General features: G+C 40.0%; 1 protein-coding gene across 1 annotated transcript; it reads right to left on the bottom strand.

The window, feature by feature from the left end:
• Nucleotides 1-769: 769 nt before the first annotated feature.
• On the bottom strand, nucleotides 770-12113 carry LOC111648209 (myosin-6-like). The gene is made up of 37 exons (XM_023398029.2): nucleotides 11910-12113; nucleotides 11668-11811; nucleotides 11420-11576; nucleotides 10785-10812; nucleotides 10591-10696; nucleotides 10411-10503; nucleotides 10263-10326; nucleotides 10071-10169; nucleotides 9881-9984; nucleotides 9664-9802; nucleotides 9419-9537; nucleotides 9164-9313; nucleotides 8864-9034; nucleotides 8453-8762; nucleotides 8269-8348; nucleotides 7978-8183; nucleotides 7024-7147; nucleotides 6807-6943; nucleotides 6472-6727; nucleotides 6137-6379; nucleotides 5394-5570; nucleotides 5149-5294; nucleotides 4645-4735; nucleotides 4164-4553; nucleotides 3928-4054; nucleotides 3733-3851; nucleotides 3447-3643; nucleotides 3187-3370; nucleotides 2944-3109; nucleotides 2722-2846; nucleotides 2333-2641; nucleotides 2033-2236; nucleotides 1637-1933; nucleotides 1424-1528; nucleotides 1233-1328; nucleotides 981-1115; nucleotides 770-896 (listed from the first exon to the last, which is right to left on the bottom strand). The coding sequence occupies exons 1-37, from the start codon at nucleotides 12111-12113 to the stop codon at nucleotides 876-878; spliced, it is 5823 nt and encodes a 1940-aa protein (XP_023253797.1). The 3' UTR covers nucleotides 770-875.
• Between the last annotated feature and the right edge of the window lie 8389 nt (nucleotides 12114-20502).

Below are 20502 nucleotides of genomic sequence, written 5' to 3'. Positions count from 1 at the left end.
TGTGTTAAGTTTCCCTTTTTAACATGACTATGGGGAGATACATCCTTGTGAGTGGAGCTTTTGTGCTGCCTTATAAGTTTACACTGTCCAATGTCAGTCACTTGGTTTCTTTGTTTTTTCTTCTTTTTATTTTTTTATTATTATTATATATTATATATTTTTTATTTTATTTTATTTTATATAATAAGCATTTATCCTGTATGAGCATACAGTTTAAGAAACAGTATTAACAGAAAAACTCATCATCTGGAAGGAGTTTAAGGCCAATTCCACACTATCTTTGAATCTTAAGACTTATCGCTGTCACAGTAGTTTGATTATTGAGTGAAATGCTATGAGAAGCTTTTTACTGCAACAATCAGAAGAGAGCAGATACCCTGTATGTGACTTTTTTCACTCAATACCTTGATCTGTTCTTTGTCAATTCATCACGCTGCGTAATAAGTCTTTCTTTGTTGAAGCTCATTTTCAGCTGTGCAGTCAGCTGCTCAAACTACCACCACTGCAGGATTTTGTCTTTCAGTACCAGGGAGCAAAGGTTTGGGCTCTTCTCTTTTCATGTCAAAACATGTTTTCATTTTGTGTTTTGGAAAATGTTGTCAGGAGGTACTGCATGAGCTTTGATTACAGTTACTGCCACACAGTGCAGGGCTTTATTTTCTGTTTTTCTTCTTTGTAGTTTAGTGATTCACTTCTTAGTCTCTTCTTTAGATTTTTTTCGGTTCTCCTCCAGGGTGAGTGTGTAAAATACAGGAAGCAGAAAATGGTGGTGCATTCAAAACTCATTTATTCTTTATTCCACTCATGTTGCACGGAGAATAAAGAAACTTAAACACTACAATTAAACACTATTCTTGAAGATCCGGTTAAAGGTTTCACTCTTCATCATGTGATTTCTGTACAAAGGAAACAAAAGATTAGAAAAGATTCCATGACATAATTCTTAATTACATATAGCATCTCTCTGGATCATTACTGACCTTAGCAACAGAGTCCCGGCTCTTGGCTCTCAGCTTGTTGATCTGGGACTCTGCAATGTCGGCCCTCTCCTCTGCTTCCTCGAACTCATGCTGCAACTTTCGCAGCTTGCTTAGATTTGTGTTGGACTGTTCTTCCTACAAAATCAAGATTAGTGTGTGAAAATTGTTAAATTCTGACTGTAGCTTGCGACTAACCCATAAAAAGAAAAAGGACAATGTTTTAATAAACAGTGGTGTAGTATTTTAGCTTACAGCCTCCTCTGCAGCCCGCTTGTATGACTTGACTTTGAGTTGAAGTTTCTCCACCAGGTCCTGCAGGCGGCTCAGATTCTTTTTGTCCTCCTCTGTCTGTTTAATTAATTCAGAAGACGTATTTGCTCAGTATCAACATTTTCATCTTTTTGATGAATTGTTATCACAGAAAATATGCATGTAGAGGGTACCTGGTAAGTGAGCTCTTTGATGCGTCTTTCATACTTGCGAATTCCTTTGACTGATTCCCCACTTTTCCTTTGCTCCATATCCACCTCATTTTCCAACTCTCTCACCTTGAAGCATAAGATATTAATCACACTTTTACAAGTTTGTTCAAGGCAGAAAAGCCTGAATTGTACACTAGTATGCAAGATAACACAGTGGGAATCAGAAGTACTTACCCTGGCCTCGAGCTTCTGGACCTGCTTCTTTCCACCTTTCATGGCTATTTGCTCAGCTTCATCCAGACGGTGCTGCAAGTCTTTGATGGTTTGCTCCATGTTTTTCTTCATACGCTCCAGGTGACCACTGGTGTCCTGCTCCTTCTTCAGCTCCTCTGCCATCATGGCAGCATCAGTAATGGCCTTCTTGGCCTTCTCCTCAGCATTTCTGCACTCCTGCACAGCCTCCTCCACCTCATTCTGAAGTTGGGTGGAGTCTCCCTCCAGCTTCTTCTTCTGGTTCAGCAAGCTGGTGTTCTGTAGGGAGAATTAGGGAACATTAGTATGCAATATTATAGACTAATTTGGGTATGCTGAAAAACTGTAATACAGTGATTAAAGAAACTCTTGACATGCCTGGGAGTGCAGCAGCTGAACTCTCTCACTGACATCCAGCAGTTCCTGCTCAGCCAGTTTACGACCTCTCTCAGTCTGCTCCACCAGAGACCTCAGCTCATCAAGTTCAGCCTGCAGCAGGTTGTTACGTCTCTCCACAATTGCAATGTTCTCCTTCAGATCATCATTGGCACGGAGAGCATCATCCAGCTGCAGCTGGGAGTCCTGTCAAAAGAGAAAATCAAATTCTTTCTGTGACTAAAAGAACAAAGAAAATAATCCATAAACATGTCCTCATCACTGGTAGGACCTAGGGCGTACCTTCAGATGAGTATGGAGTCCCTTGAGCTGCTTCTGTGCCTCTGCTGCCTGCCTGTTGGCCTGGCTCAGCTGGATCTCCATCTCATTGAGATCTCCCTCCATCTTCTTCTTAATCCTGAGAGCCTCATTCCTGCTGCGAGTCTCAGCCTCCAGGGAGCTCTGCAGAGTGTCTACCGCTCTCTGCTGGTTACGCTTGGCCTGCTCCATCTCTTCATCCTTCTCAGCCAGCTTGCGCTCAATGTCAGCCTTCACCTGGTTGAACTCAAGCTGAGCACGCAGGATCTTACCCTCCTCATGCTCCAGAGAGCCCTGGAAGAACAGTCTCTTCTATTAATATGCTTTTTTTTAACAATACTAGATATATTGCTATCAAAAGCATACTTATGGACCTCAGCTTCTTCCAGAGCTGCTTGTATCTCAGCCTTCTCCTGCTCCAGCTGTTTACGGACCTTCTCCAGCTCGTGGATGCTTTTTCCTCCCTCACCAAGTTGTTCAGTCAAGTCAGAAATTTCCTCTGGTTGTGGCATATTGATTTATTTTATTACTGTCCCAACCTCCCTACTGTACTCTGTAGATATTATAAGACAAATCATGTTTTCACATCTTCCTACCTTGGAGATTCTTGTTTTCTCGTTTCATGGTCTCCAGATGATCCAGAGATTCTTCATAAGAGTTCTTCAATTTGAAGAGTTCGGTGCTAAGAGTACGAGCATCTTTTTGGGCACTTTCCAGCTCAGTCTGGGACTCCTCATACTTCTGCTTCCACTCAGCAAGGACCTAGTTAAACAATAATCAGAATTAGATTTACTCTATATATTAATTAATCCATTCAATAATTTTCTTTCTCATATTACCTTGTCAAAATTTCTCTGTTTCTTGTCCAGCACTGCAGCAGCAGCATTGGATCTCTCCACATCCACCATGAGATCCTCAATCTCACCCTGGAGCCTATGTTTGGTTTTCTCCAGGGAGGAACATTTAGCATTAACAGCCTCCACAGCTTCCTCTGCATCTTGCAGACGCTGTGCCAGTTTCTTCCTATTTGAGAAAAGACTTGTTACAACTGTTCTCCATATTTCTAAAATAATGGCAAAGAGGAAACAGATGTTCTTACTTTGCATCTTCCAACTCCTCAGTCCTCTGGATGGCATCAGTCTCATACTTGGTTCTCCACTGAGCCACCTCAGAGTTGGCCTTGGACATGTTGCGCTGAAGCTCAGCTTTGGCCTCCTGCTCCTCCTCAAACTGCTCCCTCAAGAGATCACAGTCGTGGCGAGCAGACTGCACTGCATGGGCAAGTGCATTCTTGGCCTGTAAGGGGATAGTCCAAGCTGTGTTAAACATACTGTGAAATCATGTACTATCCATCTGGAAACTGTATTTATGGTAATTTAAGTTACCTTGACTTCTTCCTCTAGCTGTCTCTTGAGGTCTTCAATCTGCTGAGTGTAAGACTGCTTCCCTCTGGTCAGCTGGGAGACCAAGGAGTCCTTCTCCTCCAACTGTCTGGTAAGCTCACCTTTTGTTAAGGAAGAAAATTATCCTTTTTTTCTTAATTATATATTCTATTTCAAAGATTCAAAGAACCGTCTTACCATTCTCAGTTTGAAGCTTTGCCTTCTGCATGGTGAAATCATTTATGATACGCTGGCCTTCATCACTTTTAGTCCTCAATTCACTAAATTGATCTTCAAGAGTGCGACACATTTTTTCCAAGTTAGTCTGAAAATAAAACAAAACTTAACACATTTGAAGGAACTCTTTCATTCAGACATCTTTAACCATGGAATAAAACTGACATCATGCCTTTCAGTCTGTACTCCATACTCACTTTGGACTTGATGATCTGCTCCATGTTGGAAACCACATCATCCAACTCCAGTCTGAGCTCACTCTTCTCTTTCTCCAACTTCTGTTTCACTCTTTGCAGGTTGTCAATCTGCTCTCCGAGGTCGGCCACACTGTCTGCATTCTTCTTTCTCAGTGCAGCAGCAGTGGCTTCATGCTGCAGAGTGGCCTCTTCAAGGTCTCTGCGCATCTTCTGAAACTCAGCCTCTCGCTTCTTGTTCATCTCAATCTGGGCAGCAGTGGCTCCTCCAGCCTCCTCCAGCCTCTCACTGATCTCCTCCAGCTCTCTGGCCAAGTCAGCCCTTTGTTTCTCCACCTTGCCACGGGCAGCTCGTTCTGCCTCCAGCTCTTCCTCCAGCTCTTCAATGCGAGCCTAAGATGTACAATTTCGATTAAACGTTCAGAGTAACAAGCACAATGTCATTTAAATGAGAAAAATAAAGGCTGTGTTAATGTCAGCTGACCTGTAGCTCCTTCAGTTTCTTTTGAATTTGGGCCCCCAGTGCTTGTTCATCTTCAATCTTGCTGAGAAGTTGACTGATCTCAAAGTCCTTTCTGTTAACGGAAGATATATATTCAGCAAATTATTCCTACGTGAGATTTTTCTGACCTTTCATTGGGCAACGCTATTACCAGACTAGAACATCAGTATGAATCTAGAAAACCCCAGCTTACATTAAATCATTAAATTTATTAATTTAATAAAATGTATGGTTCAAGTGGTGGAAAGATTGTAGTTATAAACTATGGTTAAGGTAAGGCAACAAAAAATATTGGATAAAGGAAGGGAAACTTGGTGTAAGGGCTACCATTGACTGCAGCTCTGTGACAGGGCAGGAATTCTAGTCTCATGTCAGATTTGTTACACATTCATCCACAACCCAAATCTTGGGGGGTCACCCCACTTCCTGCACTAGCACTGTACATTGACATTGAATGTCAATTGTGCGGTGGAAGAGGAAACCTACTTCTTCAGCTTCTCTTCTAGTTGCTGCTTGTCGTTCTCCAGGTCCATTAGGCTCTCCTGGCTCAGCTTCAGATCTCCTTCCAGTTTCCTCTTTGCTCTCTCAAGGTCCATCCTCACCTTCTTCTCTTGTTCTAAAGAACCTTCAAGCTATTTCACAGCATAGAAAAACATATTTACTATATAATACCTCAGACGTTAGAGTTATTGAGTCCAGATTCTGATGAACTTATGTAAGGTTATACTCACATCATCGACTTGCTGCTCCAGCTTGGATTTGGCCTTGGTCAGAGTGTTGACTTTATCCTCCTCACTCTGCAGGTCATCCAGCGTTTGCTGATGAGCCTCCTGAAGAGCTTTCTTCTCTTTGGTCAACTTGGCAATAATTTCATCCAAAGCTGCCATCTCTTCAGTCAAGTTTTTAACCTTAAAAATAAATTACAAAGTCGATGTTACATCAGGGATGTAGAAACATTCTTCATGAATACATATTAAACTTCATTATTAATACTTCAAACCTGTAGTAACTGATTTTTTGACAACATCAGCACTCCACTGACATGATGAACTTGTTAGCCAACAATTGTATATTTACACATCCAGCGGACAAAGTTGGTATTCATTTGTAGTCATATCTCTGGCACCCTTTTGAATGTAAACCCAATATTCCCTCCCTCTGTTTTGGTCTCCACCAATTCTTCTCTTTATGTTCACCAGCTAGTCTCTAACTCTCTGCCTTCTGTCTGTTGCTTGTGGGTAGCTTGTTTTATGTTTATTGGAGTTTTCTGCTGAAAACAGCTGTTTCCTGCTACTTGAAACAACACCATGAGAGTGGTGAGAGCTAACCAAATAAATAATAAAATTGTGAATCATAAAACCAAAAAACAATGAGCTCAAAGATGCTAAAACTGAACAGCAGATAATTCTCATTGGTTTATCTCTATGAGACTCCTCTCACATTACACATAAAATATTGTTAATAGTTCAACTACCTTGTTCTCAGTGGCATGCTTTTCCTTTTCCACTTTAGCCAGAGTCAGCTCCAGATCATCAATGTCCTTCTTGAGTTCTGAACACTCATCCTCCAGCTTCCTCTTCTTGGCAGTAAGCTCTGCATTCATCTCCTCTTCATCCTCCAGTCTTTCTGTCAGCTCTTTGGCTTTGGCCTCAAGCTGGATCTTGCTCTTGATCAAACCCTCACAGCGCTCCTCAGCATCTACAAGATTATCTTGTTCCTGCAGACAGTAGATTTATCAAATGTTGTTATTCATCACATTTTTAAGTAAATCCTTGCAAGTTTTAGGGTAAACTGAATGACTTATCTTACAGATTGGACTTGGAGCTGCAAGTCGTTCTTCTCTTGAAGAAGGGTGACCATCTTTTCCTCCAGCTCTTTTTTGCGGGCTTCAGATTTAGCAAATGCGTCTTTAAGCTTCATGAACTCCTCCTTCATGTTTGCCATCTCCTTCTCAGTCTCAGCTGATTTCAGAAGTGGTTTGATCTTGAAGTACATCTTCATCCAGGGCCAATTCTTGACTCCCATGAAGGCACGTACGTTCCACTGGATCACCAGTAAGCCATCCCTGTGGATAACATCAGTAAGGATGAATCCATTTTTCACAGTACTTTGTTTACAGTAAATATGGTGGGTTAAGAACCAACCTGCGCTCAACAATCTTCTGGAACTCGATCCTGGCAAGTATCCCTCTGGCTCTGGCTTGAATTCCAGTGATGATGAGAGCGAGACGATCATCTCTCATCTCCTCAAGAACACCCAACAGTCCAGCTTTGAAGAAAACCTGACATTGACAGAATTAACAGTTTTTTATAAAACACATGAACCCTGCTCTTTTTAGTTAATATAGAGACAGAAACCGACCTTTGTGTGACCCAGTTTATACTGCTCATGGTCAATATCCAGAGAACCCAGCAATTTTTCTGCTGCTTTCTTGTTGTCAATGAACTGTCCCTCAGGGATAGAATTAGGGTTCAAGATGCGGTATCTGAAATGATGAAATGAAATGATATAGCCGTGACGTCATTAATATTATTGAATAAAGTATAAGGGTAAGCCAGTCTGGATCAAGTTCCTGATTTAGTCTGTTTAGGATGTTCTCTCACAGCCGATCCAACCTTGTCTGCTGGGATCCAGCAGACACACAAATTTGTCCAATTTGCTAGGGAAGATGTCATGAGTCATGTTGTTGTCTGAAGGCTCTGGTGGAAGAGCACTACCAGTGGCATCATGGCTAGATGCTTAGGGCAATAGCAGTTACCAGCAGCACAGGGGTTATCAACGGAAAACACTGGCAACCAACAAGGAAATAAGGAATTGGAAAACCTACTTCTTGCCACTGTTTGAAACTTAAAGCTGACCTAGGGAGGCAGTTGAAGTTCTTAGACACCATCACAGAGATCACACACAGGCTGGGTGTGTCCAGATTTCCAAAACAGTAATGCAAGTACTCCTGCTGGAATTGACTGTACACACTGTCTACACACACCTAGCACTGAACACAAGTATTGCAACCAAAGGCGGGTGCCGAGCTGCTCTCTCATTACCTCCCCTGTTTTTATACCAGCCCTTTGTCAGTTGACAGATTGTTTCACGTTTCAGGTCTCAGTGTATCTCCCTTTATGTTGTTCATGCTGTGGACTCTCATTCCAGCTACCTTATCTGCTATCAGTATGTTGCTACCTGTTGTCTGTTACCTGCCTGCCTGTATTTAAACCTGGTCTTCTTCATCTAACCCTGCTCTATTAAAGTAACTTCATTACACCAGCCTGCCAGTTGTGACATGAAAGAATAATAGATAGAATCAGCTTTTCTTGCCTTTGTTTAAAGTCTCCATATTGAATCCTGTTGGGGAATCCCTTCCTGCAGATCCTGATGCCTTCCAGCACACCATTACAGCGCAGCTGGTGCATGACCAGAGGATTCTCCATCGCCCCAGGAGTCTTGGTCTCATTGGGGATGAGGCAGCGTACAAAGTGTGGGTGAGTTGACCTGAGGTTGGTCATGAGTTTGTTCAGGTTCTCCTGTACATGTAGGAAATAAATATCAATTTGTTCTGTGTGCCAAAACCTAAGCCATGCAGTATATCAAACCTTAGACATAGTTTACCCTGTGCAGTGCTGACACAGTCTGGAAGGAAGAACCTTTCTTCTTTCCTCCCTTTCCCCCCTTGCCTCCTGCTTCCTTGTCTTTGTGGAAGGGTGATATAATAGTTTATGTGTCATTTTCTTACACACTGATATTTTGGACAAATCATGGACAATAATAAGCAATATGGTAAAATATGGTTTACCTGAATCTGCACCAGCATACCCAACAAACAGCATAGCCAGTAATTTCAGGGTGGACTTCTGATACAGTCCGACCACAGTCTCATTCAGTGGGTCCTTGTTCTTCTCCAGCCAGTTAGTGATGTTGTAATCAACAGTGCCAGCATAATGAACCAGGGAGAAATGAGCCTCTGGTTTCCCCTTAACAATCCTGGGCTTCTGGAAGTTGGGACTTTTACCCAGATGGTTGTCATACAGCTTGGCTTTAAATGTTGAATCACTGGCTTTGGGGAACATGCACTCCTCTTCAAGGATGGACATGATGCCCATGGGCTGAAAAAAGGAATTGATTTTAATTCACTGAATGTAAGCTTTTGCTTTTGTTAGATATTAATTTTCATCACCACTGATATCCAATTTAACTCTTCACCAACCTTTTCAATGAGTTCAATGCAGGCTGCCAAGTCCATACCGAAGTCAATGAATTCCCATACAATCCCCTCTTTCTTGTACTCCTCTTGCTCCAACACAAACATGTGGTGGTTGAAGAACTGCTGCAGCTTCTCATTAGTGTAGTTGATACACAGCTGCTCAAAACTGTTGAACTGTATGTTCAAGGAAATATTTGATGAAGATTATATATTCGTAAGATAGGTTTTCCTGTTTCAATGTTCATCCTCTCAAAGATAGAGCTGATTTAATGCAGCATGTTCATTAAAATCTCTGACACTCACATCAAAGATCTCAAATCCAGCAATGTCCAGCACACCAATGAAGTACTGGCGAGGTTGTTTGGTATCCAGAGACTGGTTGATTCTCACGACCATCCACAAGAACATTTTCTCATACACTGACTTGCCCAGAGCACCAATAGAGTAGTACACCTAAAAAATTGCAAGTAATTAGATTAGCATTTGAACTCATTTTACTTCCTTAATTCCCAAAAGAACTGAACAGAACTCAATGCAGTTCTTGCTTCTTCAGCTCACCTGCTGAACACTCTGACCTTTGGTGACCCACTCATTGCCTACTTTCACTCTTGGGTGACACAGGCCTTTGATTAGGTCAGCAGAGTTCAGGCCCATCAGATATGCAACTTTGTCAACATCTGAAAATGGATTTTGTTTAGATCATGCCTTTACTATATCTTTTTGTTTGAAAGAGACTAGAATTTGTTATAGTGACACTCTTATTTTAATAATATACAGGAAGTGACTGTGTCCTGGTCTTTTACCCTCTGTGCCATCTGGTTCTGCCTGCTCTTCCCTCTGCTTCTGTTTAAACCTCATGTTTCCATAATGCATGATGGCTCCAGTCAGCTTGTAGATGCCATTCTTCTCCTCTTGGGTGAAACCCAGGACATCAAAAGCTTCCTATAACAACAAAATGACACATGAATTAGTAGTAAACTGTATGTGTGGAGTTTTTAACAAGCACCCAGTTTCACCTACATCAGTGGCCATCAGCTCTTCTGCATCATTGATGGAGGCCACGGTTGTCTCTCCTTGCGAGATGTAGGCATAGTCATAGGGGTTGTTGGTGATCAACAGCATTTCTGTGAATAAAAAGAATTTCTAGTCTTCTTTCTAGTGTGTATGTGATATTTTTGAGAGTTAAAAATATTTTTCATTAAATACTCACCCAGCAGTTCTGGTTTCCTCTGGGACAGAATCTGGTAGAAGATGTGGTAGTCTCTCTCAGCCTTTAGCTGATAAGTGACACGAGATTTCTCCAGAAGATCTGACAACATAGAGCTTATTGTTATTAGGGTGAGTTCTTGAGCTGGAAGAAATCTTTGCTTAACTTTCATTTATATATGTTCTGTGTGCTTACAAGTTTCAATATCAGCTGAAGACAGTTTGCCACTGACTCCAAAATGGATTCGAATAAATTTACCCTGTAATGACAAAATGTTTTTTGATAATTTGAACATAGGACTGTCTAATTGATAGTTGGGTTCCTTGAAATTAACCAAACTTACAAATCTGGAGGAATTGTCATTTCTGATGGTTTTTGCATTTCCAAAAGCCTCCAGAGCAGGGTTGGCCTGGATGATTTGATCCTCCAGGGTGCCCTGTGGATTTAATGGATGCCAAATTTATGCCGTAAAGTTCAAAACTTCATTTTTTATTTGGATCATAACATAAACAGTGAAACAAACCTTCTTCTCCTGACTAACATCCTTCTTTCCAGAAACAGCTGCAATGCTGGCAAAGTACTGGATGACTCTCTTGGTGTTCACAGTCTTTCCTGCACCAGATTCCCCACTGTGGATGAAAACCATTCAACATTTTGTAAAAACATGACCTCTATTCTCCAAATTGAAAAAGCATATGATGTTTAAAAATTACTTACGTGATAAGGATAGACTGGTTTTCTCTGTCTGCAAGATTTAAGACAGTGTTCAGTGTTAGGTCAGTTGTATTTAAATGCTTAGATAGTGTCAAAAAGGATGTTAGAATTTCTTAAAGGTCCCATATTCTACACTTGTCGAGTGTTTTATTGGAAGATTTGATATCCATAAGAAGATTTATTTGTCATTTTAAGAACCAAAAACCATCCCAATGTAGTTTTACATTTCCTCTCTCAAAGTTCTCTCTGGAGAGCTAGTAAAATCAGGTCGGTGAGCCTGAGCCTCTCTTCTGATTGGCTTGCTGTTTTCTGAGTGGTTGAATAAAAATATAGCAGAGATCAGGTAAACACTCAGAGAAACCGAGTCCTGCAGTGTTGGATGGCAGATCCAGGTGGGCAGGGCTTGAGGCATGGCTGTGGGTGAATACTGCTTTCTTGTGACATCACAAAATTACAGAGGTCCTGATGGCTCCGTTTCTGAATACAGGCTGTGTGCATTTATCTGTGGACTGGACGCTTTTATACTTTCACAGTATTTATATAGCACCTAGACCTGCTTTATAATAACAAAAGAAATGGAAATCTCACTTTACACAATATGGGACCTATAGTCATGTTTTACAAAGATCTCCACATACCTGCCAGCATGTACTGGTAGGCATTGTCAGAGATGGAGTAGATGTGAGGAGGAGCTTCAGTCCTCTTCTTTCCTCTGTAAGCGTTGACCACAGCCTTATCGTACACTGGCAGCCACTTGTAGGGGTTGACAGTCACACAGAACAGCCCTGAGTAGGTCTGTAGACAAAGATACACACAACAAGTCTTTTTCATTGGACTGCAGGTTGTGTACAGTGGAGAGATCTGCAGGTTTGTGGTCATTACTCACATAGATCATCCATGCTGCATAACGCTCTTTGAGGTTAAACAGCACAGCAGGTTCATGGAGGAAGGTGAACATCGCCATGTCCTCAATTTTATCAAACTTTGGTGGGTTCTGAGGGTGGACATCTGCCTCCTTCACAGTTACTGTCTACAATCAGACATACATGTTAACTGTGTTGCTTTGCTCTATACCAAGGTTCAATACTCTAAGTAGATAAAAAATACACAGTTGTGTTTACACTATACCTTCCCCTCTTCAGTGTCAACAGTGACTTTGTCGCCATCTCTACTTGTGACTGTGGCTTTAACATATTCCACCTCAGGGTCAGGCACAAAACACTGCCTCTTCATGTCGAAGGGTCGAGTCTGGGCCTCCAAGCGCTCCTTGTCTGATTTTCTCAGGAAGGAAGCGGCGGGCCCAAACTCTGCCATAATAGCATCACTTGACATGTTGAAAGCTGTGAACCAAGGAAATGGTTTTAAAGTATTTTGATTTCATAGTTGCTGGGGTAGCACTTGTAGAATCTATAAGTTAATTTCCCTGAAATTAGGTTCCCTGAACCTGATGTTTTTCTTATACAATGTTAGTAAATCAGCTGTCTTTATGTGTTTTTTGTCAGCTTAATGAAAGACATTTACACATAATTCACAGAGGGTTTAGAAGCTACCAGTACTAGTAATAAAGTTTAAAGAGTATTCATTTTCATGAATTTTATTTTGGAAACCAAACAACGTGGAGCTACTTACCTGTTTCGTCTTCCTCTCCTGCTTGATAGATTTGGTGTCCTGGGTGTCTAGAAAGCATTGACAGATACCATTTTATTTTAAGTATTTGACATGATAGTTAAGATCTGATAAAGCATATGTGCATATACCTGCAGGTGCTGTGTTCCTGTCCTTATTCATCCTCCTGAACCCCTCTTTATACTTATCCAGGAGGCAGTGCTTCCACACTCAGCCGCCCTGTAAGGAAACAGGGAGAAAACAAAGGACACTCATCAAAAAAAGAACATCTGTATTTGGAAATAAAGGTGTGGACAACTAGAAGAGTCATGTAACGATTGGTTATTCTAACTGAAGGTTATGTTCTGGTCTTAGATCAGCATCTATTTTAGTTTTCTCCCTTAAGTGGCTGAAAAGCCACCAAAATCATAAAAATGTGAAACTATATATATATATATATATATATATGTGTGTGTGTGTGTGTGTGTGTGTGTAAGATGTCTCAGTTATTTTTGATATATGAAATATTTGGAGATAATTTCCAGCATATTATGCAGTTAGAAATGTGTACATATATTTATTCTAGAAACTATACAAAGGCCTTGAGTTTCAAGAAACATTTTCTAATAGTAACTACAGTAAGACCTGCGCCTGTTGGCCTGTCACAACAACATTAAGCACTGTCTGGGTGTCTGCAAACTATAGTATTGTCAAAGATAAACTTGTGAATTTTTTATTTGGATTCCTACTCCTGGTCCTTGTTTGACTCCGAATGGACCTCAGCTGACCCACCTCCATCTATAATAAAAGATCAAGTATGACAGTTGCTTGCTTTCAAAGGCTTCAGTGTCCATACTGTAAATAAATACATTTATCATACAGAACACTTAGCACCTCCCACACATACACATCATTAATGACAACAGGTCAATGGTTGTAATAATTATCACATTAACAGAAGAGATCCTTAAATCACTTAGACCACCTGAAGACCTCCTCAAGAACCACACAAGCCCTTTTGACTTTAACAACTTCACACCCTAGGGTTCACCATGACCTTGTAAGTCTTAACAGTTGGTTGTCAGCACCCAGCGTACCATTCCTCAGCACATCAAGGGCAGCGCTGAGGCTGTAATTCCCAGCTGTCTTGTGTCCTTCTACAGTCAACACTTATGATGGTAATTCACAAGCCTTCCTATATGCAGAAGGGCCTTGTTCAGTTGTTCTAGTTGGGACTTGGACAGATATTGAAGGTAGTTAAAAGCCAATTTTAGGTGACAATTCTACTTTTTTGGTTGTTGTTGTTGTTTTGTAGATTAATCATCTTTGCATAGTTTACAAAGACATATTACACATTCAGCTGTGATGTGTGAGGAGTTATTCCAGATACTCTGGTTCCCATTCATTTTTCCCATAGATAATGTTGCTGACTCAAAGTCTGGATCAGAATGAAACTCTCCTGCTTCGTTTGTCAGTACAACTAAAGAACAAAATATCTGCTCCTTTGATAGAAAGTCAAATCATCCAAATTTTGTACAGTAATTAAAAATTTGGTTAGTGGGGCACGTGAGCCGCTAATGGCGAGTGAGAGCTGAAAATCTTACAATCTGAATTAAGCAGAATTAGCAGCTTAAATCAGTTCACTGTTAAATTCTGCATTCATTTTGAAAAAGTCCAGCAGCTGTGGAGCCACGTTTAGTTAACCACTGCAACAACAAAGAGTTTAAATTTCACTCTTGCTCTGAACTGGAATTTGAAACATTGTACATAAGCATTCCATGCAGAGATGGTCTAAAGAAACTTTGACATTTTGGAAAATATGCTTATTTGCTTTCATGCTAAGGACTGATACCTGATACCTTTCACATAGTAAATATAAAGCTCAAGTCAAAAGCCTGATAGCTTAGCTGAGCATGAACATTTGAAACAAGGGGAAACAGCTAGCCAAAGGTAACAAAATCCACTTATCACTGCCACTAAGGCTCATGATTAACATTTTGTATCTTGTTCATTTAATACATACAAGCTGTTTCCACCTGTTTCCAGTGTTTATGCTTAGCTAAGATAACAGGCTGCTGGCTGTAGCTTCATATTTACTATGTGAAAGGGATCAGGTATAAGTCCTCAGCATGAAAGCAAATAAGCATGTTTATAGAGAGACATACAGACTGTCGTATCAATCTTCTTATCTAACTAAAAATAGCACACTATCCCTCAAAGGAAAAGTCAGGATATGTCAGCCTCTCGCAGTTCCTCCAGACTTTATGAAAGTTCAGTTGTAAATCTCAGAATACCCTTTAATAAAATGTAAACAAAGCAAACTGATGCTGCTGAGGTAACAGAACTATATACATCAACAGCCTTCTATTGTCTCTAATTCAGTTACCATATGTGCTCATACCTTTTTGTAAGTTTAAATCAAACACAATGCTCAGATGTTGATATTTAATGTTCATTTAACATTCATTTTTTGTCAAGTAACTGTCAAAAACGTACAGTTCAACTTTATATTAAAAGTGGACATTAATCATTTGAAGCACAAGGAAAACATTTTTATATTTCTACTAATAATGTATTGACTATTCAGACTTTATTCTTGTGTCATATTTAAAAATGTTGCATTACTCTAACATTTTAAATCACATACATGATAACACTAGCATACATTATGTGACGGTCTTCTGCATCAGTTCATCTCCTATTTATACACAATGGAGTGTGATCAAATGTCAGCCAAAAGGCTCACCAGCACAATGTCTTGAAAAGAAAGCAGGGTGGGCCACGAGGTGTTTACAGCACATTGTTTCCTTGCTTTTATCCTTGAGCTCAGTCACAGAGCACCAGGATAATGGGGGTGGTCCGATGTCACAGCAGGATGTCAAGATGTTTGTGTCACAACTGAACTAGGACTTGAACCCAAATGCATGACTCTGAGACAAGGTACCAATTAACAATATTTCAATAACAAAGTAGCAAAGAAAAATCACTCTTACAGAGGAATATATATTCAAAGTACCCAAATAAAAATCACTCACAGAGAGGAAAAACTGTAGAACAAAAAAACACTCTTTCGAGGAAAACCAACAAAGATTCAGGACAAAGGCAAAGACTAAGTATCAAAATAATGTAAAGTAAGACTATGGCAAAAACATAACACAGAATTCAAAACCTGACTTGGGATAAAGTGGCTGGCGTGGTTCTCTGACGACAAGATAAGACGAACCTACACAGGACAAAGGGAAACGCAGACTATATACACAAACAAGGTAATGGGAAACAGGTGGAAACAATCAGACCAGTGGGAAACACACAAGGGAAAGGAGGAAGTTACCTGAAACGAGAGGAGAGTTAGGTTTTCAAAATAAAACAAGAAGTCACGAGACAGACAAAACTAAACATAACTTAACGTTTCTTCATGGACATGACAGTTTGTGAGTGAAACTGTAAGGAGAGGTAGAATGGAGGAAATAAGTAAATCCCCTTCCATAGTTTCATGGGGTTTTTTTTCTTTGCCTGTGCCGTTGAGAGGATAAATCCAACATTACAGTTGCAGCTGTTAAGGTCAGGCCATCAGCCTATATACGTGCCACTTCATGCTGTAACTCCACACTCCATCTTGTTGGCCTGGCTATATTTCCTTCCATTTACCCTTGAGGACAAAGATAAACCTGTGAAATTGTTTAAGAATTCCTTCTGATGATCTGTCCCACTCAGCAGTGACCACCACTGACAGTGTGTGTGTTTGCTATTAAATCCAAAAGAAACATGGTGTTAACAGTCTGTGGTTGATTTTCTTATCATAGTGTCTATACATATACTGTATGTATACGTTTTCATCTGAGGTGTCATATTAGGTCAAGTTAGATGCTACAAGGAAAGTGTTAAGAGATCTGTGAGGTGATCATTTTGGGAGGGAGATTTTTGGCAAATTGTGAACTCCTCCAACACCTTTGCTGGTCAACAGCAGCAGGGTCTGAGAATCCCCCACTTCCATTCTTCATTTAGCCTCAGAACTGGAACACACTGATCCATGTCAGCAGCTCTGAAGTCAGCTGTCTTGAATTATTGCTGCTGTAAATTTGGGTTTTGTTCTTGAAGTGAAGTCATCTAAATTTAATGTGTTGTCCTCATATGACAATATACTCTAACATCATGTGCTTGCAGAGGACATGCTTCATTATTCATTCAATAATCTTTGAAGTTAATTTAATGATACACAGCAGAAAGGGGAATTTTGCAGGTATGTGTATAAGGTCAGCCTGTGACAGTGGTAGAGACAAACATCTCATTTTGTCATTTGACTGAAACTATTTTTTCATCTTCATCTTTAAATATTTATCCGCAGTCAATCATTGCAGCTATTTCTGTACCATGCAAAGTGTAAGAATCTCTATAAAGTGATAATTGTTCTCAGACACAGGTAGCGAAACAATCTTTCCTCTGCATTGTGTAACTAGAAGAGTGCAGACACGGGTGAAAACATGACCTCCTCAGTGGAGGTAACATGAACCCTTCAACATTTGACACTCCTGCTTCAGGTTCTAACCTTGAGCAGTCTGATTAGTCTTCACATACAGTGACTTTCCTGTCTGCAGCCTCATTTTCAGCTGTTGTATGGAGAGCTGGCTTTTGATTTGTGTCAGCCACCTGATTTTTTCTGTCCACTACATGTTCACAGCCCGTTGCAGACACACTCTTCTGATTGATTAGACAGCCTGAAGAGCAAACACATTGACTGATTGAGACTACAAGGAAGAGAGAAGGCATGCCGATGCTGAAATGCTAGGGGTTGCAGGCTGGACTCTGGATATGTCTCTATGGAAGGCCTTTACTGTCCCTCTGTGCCCCCATGCGTTCCTAAAAAAGATGGGAAAAGAGAGTTGGATAAAGAAAGCAGTAGAGTTGATGGAGAATGGTAAAAAAAAAGATAGACCCCTCCTTCAGAAAAGTGTCAATTTACTGATAAGATACAAGGTGTTTGAAAGAGATTTCAAGTTGTGCAGTATGACCAAATTTTAGGAGTAACGTGTTGGTATAGTATGAAATGTAGCTCAAATTACACTGAAGAGCAGTCTTAACATCTGAACATATTTGCTTACTGACTAATGTGACCTGAAATGCAAAAATTACAATAACATAGATTTTAATCCTCACGTAAGATTTAAATTTTAACCCAAAATAATTATCAAGTCTCCAGACATAGCAACTATGTTGGGCTTTGTCATGAGCTAAGTGCTAATTCAATTCAATTTTATTTATATAGCACCAAATCATAACATAAATTATCTCAAGGCACTTTATGGGGTAAGGTCAAGACCTTACAATATTGTAGAGTGAAAACCCAATAGTTCCCACAGTGAACAGCACTTGGTGACAATGGGGAAGAAAAAAAAAAAAAAAAAAAGAAAGAAAAGAAAACAAGAACCAACATGTTAAGCTAATGCATGCTAATGTCAACATGTTAACATGCTCACAATGACAATGCTAACATTCTGATGTTTAACAAGTTTTATGTTTACTAAGTTCATCATCTACATCTGAGTTTAGTGTGATAATGTTTGCTAATTAGTAGTAAACACAGCGAGTGTTGGACCTGTTTTTCTTTTTTTGTTTGTTTGTCTTTTTTGTTTTTTTGTTGACCTGATGGTGATGCTGGATAAGAACCACCAAAGTCAGAGAATGACTACAGTCATAACATGTGTAGGGTCCATGAATGTCTGTAAATTTAGTGCCAGGCTATTATGCAGATGTTGAGATATTTCACAGGATAAGTGGAAACTTTGACCTGCTGGTGATGCTACAGGAAAGGTCAGCAGATCACTGAAGTTATTAAACCTCATCTTCTGGACATCATGGATATGTATGTACCAAATTTCATATTTCAATAGTTAACAAAATTATTCATTCAGGACCAAAGCGGTTGGCTTACCAACACTGACATCCAGAGCAGAAATTATGGCCACATTCTGATTATGGTAAATTTACAAATTTAATATTAGTAAAAATGAAAAATGAACATGAAGAATGTTTCTTTTCATGCAAATAAAATGAAATTTCAGTCATTTAAAAAAATAGGGTGAATGACTTGACAGTCACCAGGGGAGTGAGTGTGTGTGTGTGTGTGTGTGAGATAGAGAGAGAGAGAGAGAGAGAGAGAGAGAGAGAGAGAGTGTGTGTGTGTGTGTGTGTGTGTGTGTGTGTGTGTGTGTGTGTGTGTGTGTGTGTGTGTGAATGGCTGGGTTCACTGACTTAAATGAAGTCCCACTCAAAGTCCTTAATTTCTTTAGTAGACTGGGGAGGTGTAGTAAGAGTGCAGCAAATAGTATCAGTATCTTGCACAAGGACATTTTGACGTGTGGGCTGGAAGAGCCCAGGTTTGACCGCCAACTGATACCAACCACCTCTGATATATGGAAAACCCGCTCTACCTCTTGAGCCACAGCCACCACAAAAAACCAGCGGTGACATTGTTACACTGAAAATAATGCATGCCAGGGAAACTGAAATCATTTTACCAATTCAGTCCTGCTCTTTTTGCAATACATATTAAAGTGGTGTAATGTAGAGCTGAGCCATGTTGAACAGCCACTTTATGTCTGCTCTGTTCATTATGATATTTGCAAAAGTAACAAATGACAACAGTTTAGCTAGTTAGCGAATATTAGCAAACAAGCTCCCTGTCAATTCAGCACCAATAGTAAAGTAGCATTATCTCGTTATCTTGTTCTTTGGACATGTGCACTTAGCAGATGTTAACACAAAGTAAGCTTAAGATGAAACTCACCCTGTAATTTGGAGGATCAGAAGTCTTGCTTCACAATAACATGGTGAAATTGCCACTGAAACAGGTGATCAAAAAGCTACCATTCCAGTATCACCAACATTTCATGCTAACAAGTGGCTAAATGAGGCTAGAGAGGTTGTGGGGGGTGTTAAATATCATCACACTGAACAAGAAAACTGATCTAATCAGCCCACCTTTACATGCCATTTGTGTTTATACCCATACTCTTGCAAACTATTAACTTTCAAAGAGAAAAGGTTTTTGTTGAAGCACACAAAATCAAATGACAAAATGAAAGCACAGTGCCAGGAACACTGAATTAATGAAACTGTGGTTCATTTATAACATTAGCTTTTTACTCGTGGCAGTTGTATTTAGGATTCAAAATTCAAAACAGTGATGTCATTGGTTAAGATTATCCTGTTCAACAAAATGTGTAAGTATCATAAACTTGTTTCTCACAGATTATTTTTTGCAATAAAAGCCATAGGAAAAATCCCATTGGCTTTTTGTCGAGGGAACCAGGGACCCTAACTTCCAGGTTGGCCAACGGAAATATGTCATCCCTGCTGCACTTTATAATATTGTAAAATACCGCTGTAATCAATTTAACCTAGAAAAATTAACAATTAAAGATAACAGGATTATGCTGTTGACATTTTCACATTCATTAACAGCGACTTCTAACAGTGTAGGTAAGTGTGTAGACATTTATGTCATACAAGATATTTCAGGCTGGCTCCTGGATTATAACAAGCAGTCATGATGTAAATAACAAGGTGCTGAGCTCAGTGGTGCAGGTCCTGAATATCTTAAAGGTCAAGAGAGCGGTCAGTATAATGTGTTTCAGGGAAAGTGTCCACTCTCTCTGCAAGGTGATAACGTGGTCCTACATGACAGGAGAAAGTATGATGACCCGTATACCATCTGACCCTGCGTTCCTCACAACAGCTTTCACAGCTCCACACCTTGCGTCTACAATGCCACTCCAAGCCTGAGGGCATTACTTTGCTGCCACAGTGGAACATACTAATCTGTCCGCTGTTTTATACTCGTCTCTCCTATTGTGGCATCTTTGGCTACAGAAAGACAAACTAGAGCAGGTGATATCAAAGTCTTCTCTCCGTGCACTGAGATATATACAATCTGGCAAGTGTATCCAGGGCTTTCAGAAAGTGTTCAGACCCCTTCAAAATTTTCACATTTTATGTTGCAGCCTTATGCCAAAATAAAAAATAAATGTTTTTGCTCATCAATCTACACTCAATAATCCATATAACAAGGTGAAAACAGAATTTCAGAAATGTTTTCAAATTTACTATAAAAAAAAAG

This window comes from Seriola lalandi, unplaced genomic scaffold (assembly GCF_002814215.2).
Source record: "Seriola lalandi dorsalis isolate HSWRI2012SDOR001 ecotype SW California unplaced genomic scaffold, Sedor1 jcf7180002054972, whole genome shotgun sequence".
NCBI lineage: Eukaryota > Metazoa > Chordata > Actinopteri > Carangiformes > Carangidae > Seriola > Seriola lalandi.
Note: the sequence above shows the minus strand (reverse complement) of the source record. Positions and strands in the feature narration are given on the sequence as shown.

What these genes read in the sequence shown, in the direction of transcription:
- LOC111648209 (XM_023398029.2), bottom strand. Translation starts at nt 12,113, where the DNA reads ATGTCAAGTGATGCTATTATGGCAGAGTTTGGGCCCGCCGCTTCCTTC. An exon ending in GCATTGAACTCATTGAAAAG is followed by an intron (nt 8,763 to 8,863) that starts GTTGGTGAAGAG and finishes TCCTTTTTTCAG; the next exon opens with CCCATGGGCATCATGTCCAT. An exon ending in TGCAGCTCCAAGTCCAATCT is followed by an intron (nt 6,380 to 6,471) that starts GTAAGATAAGTC and finishes TACTGTCTGCAG; the next exon opens with GAACAAGATAATCTTGTAGA.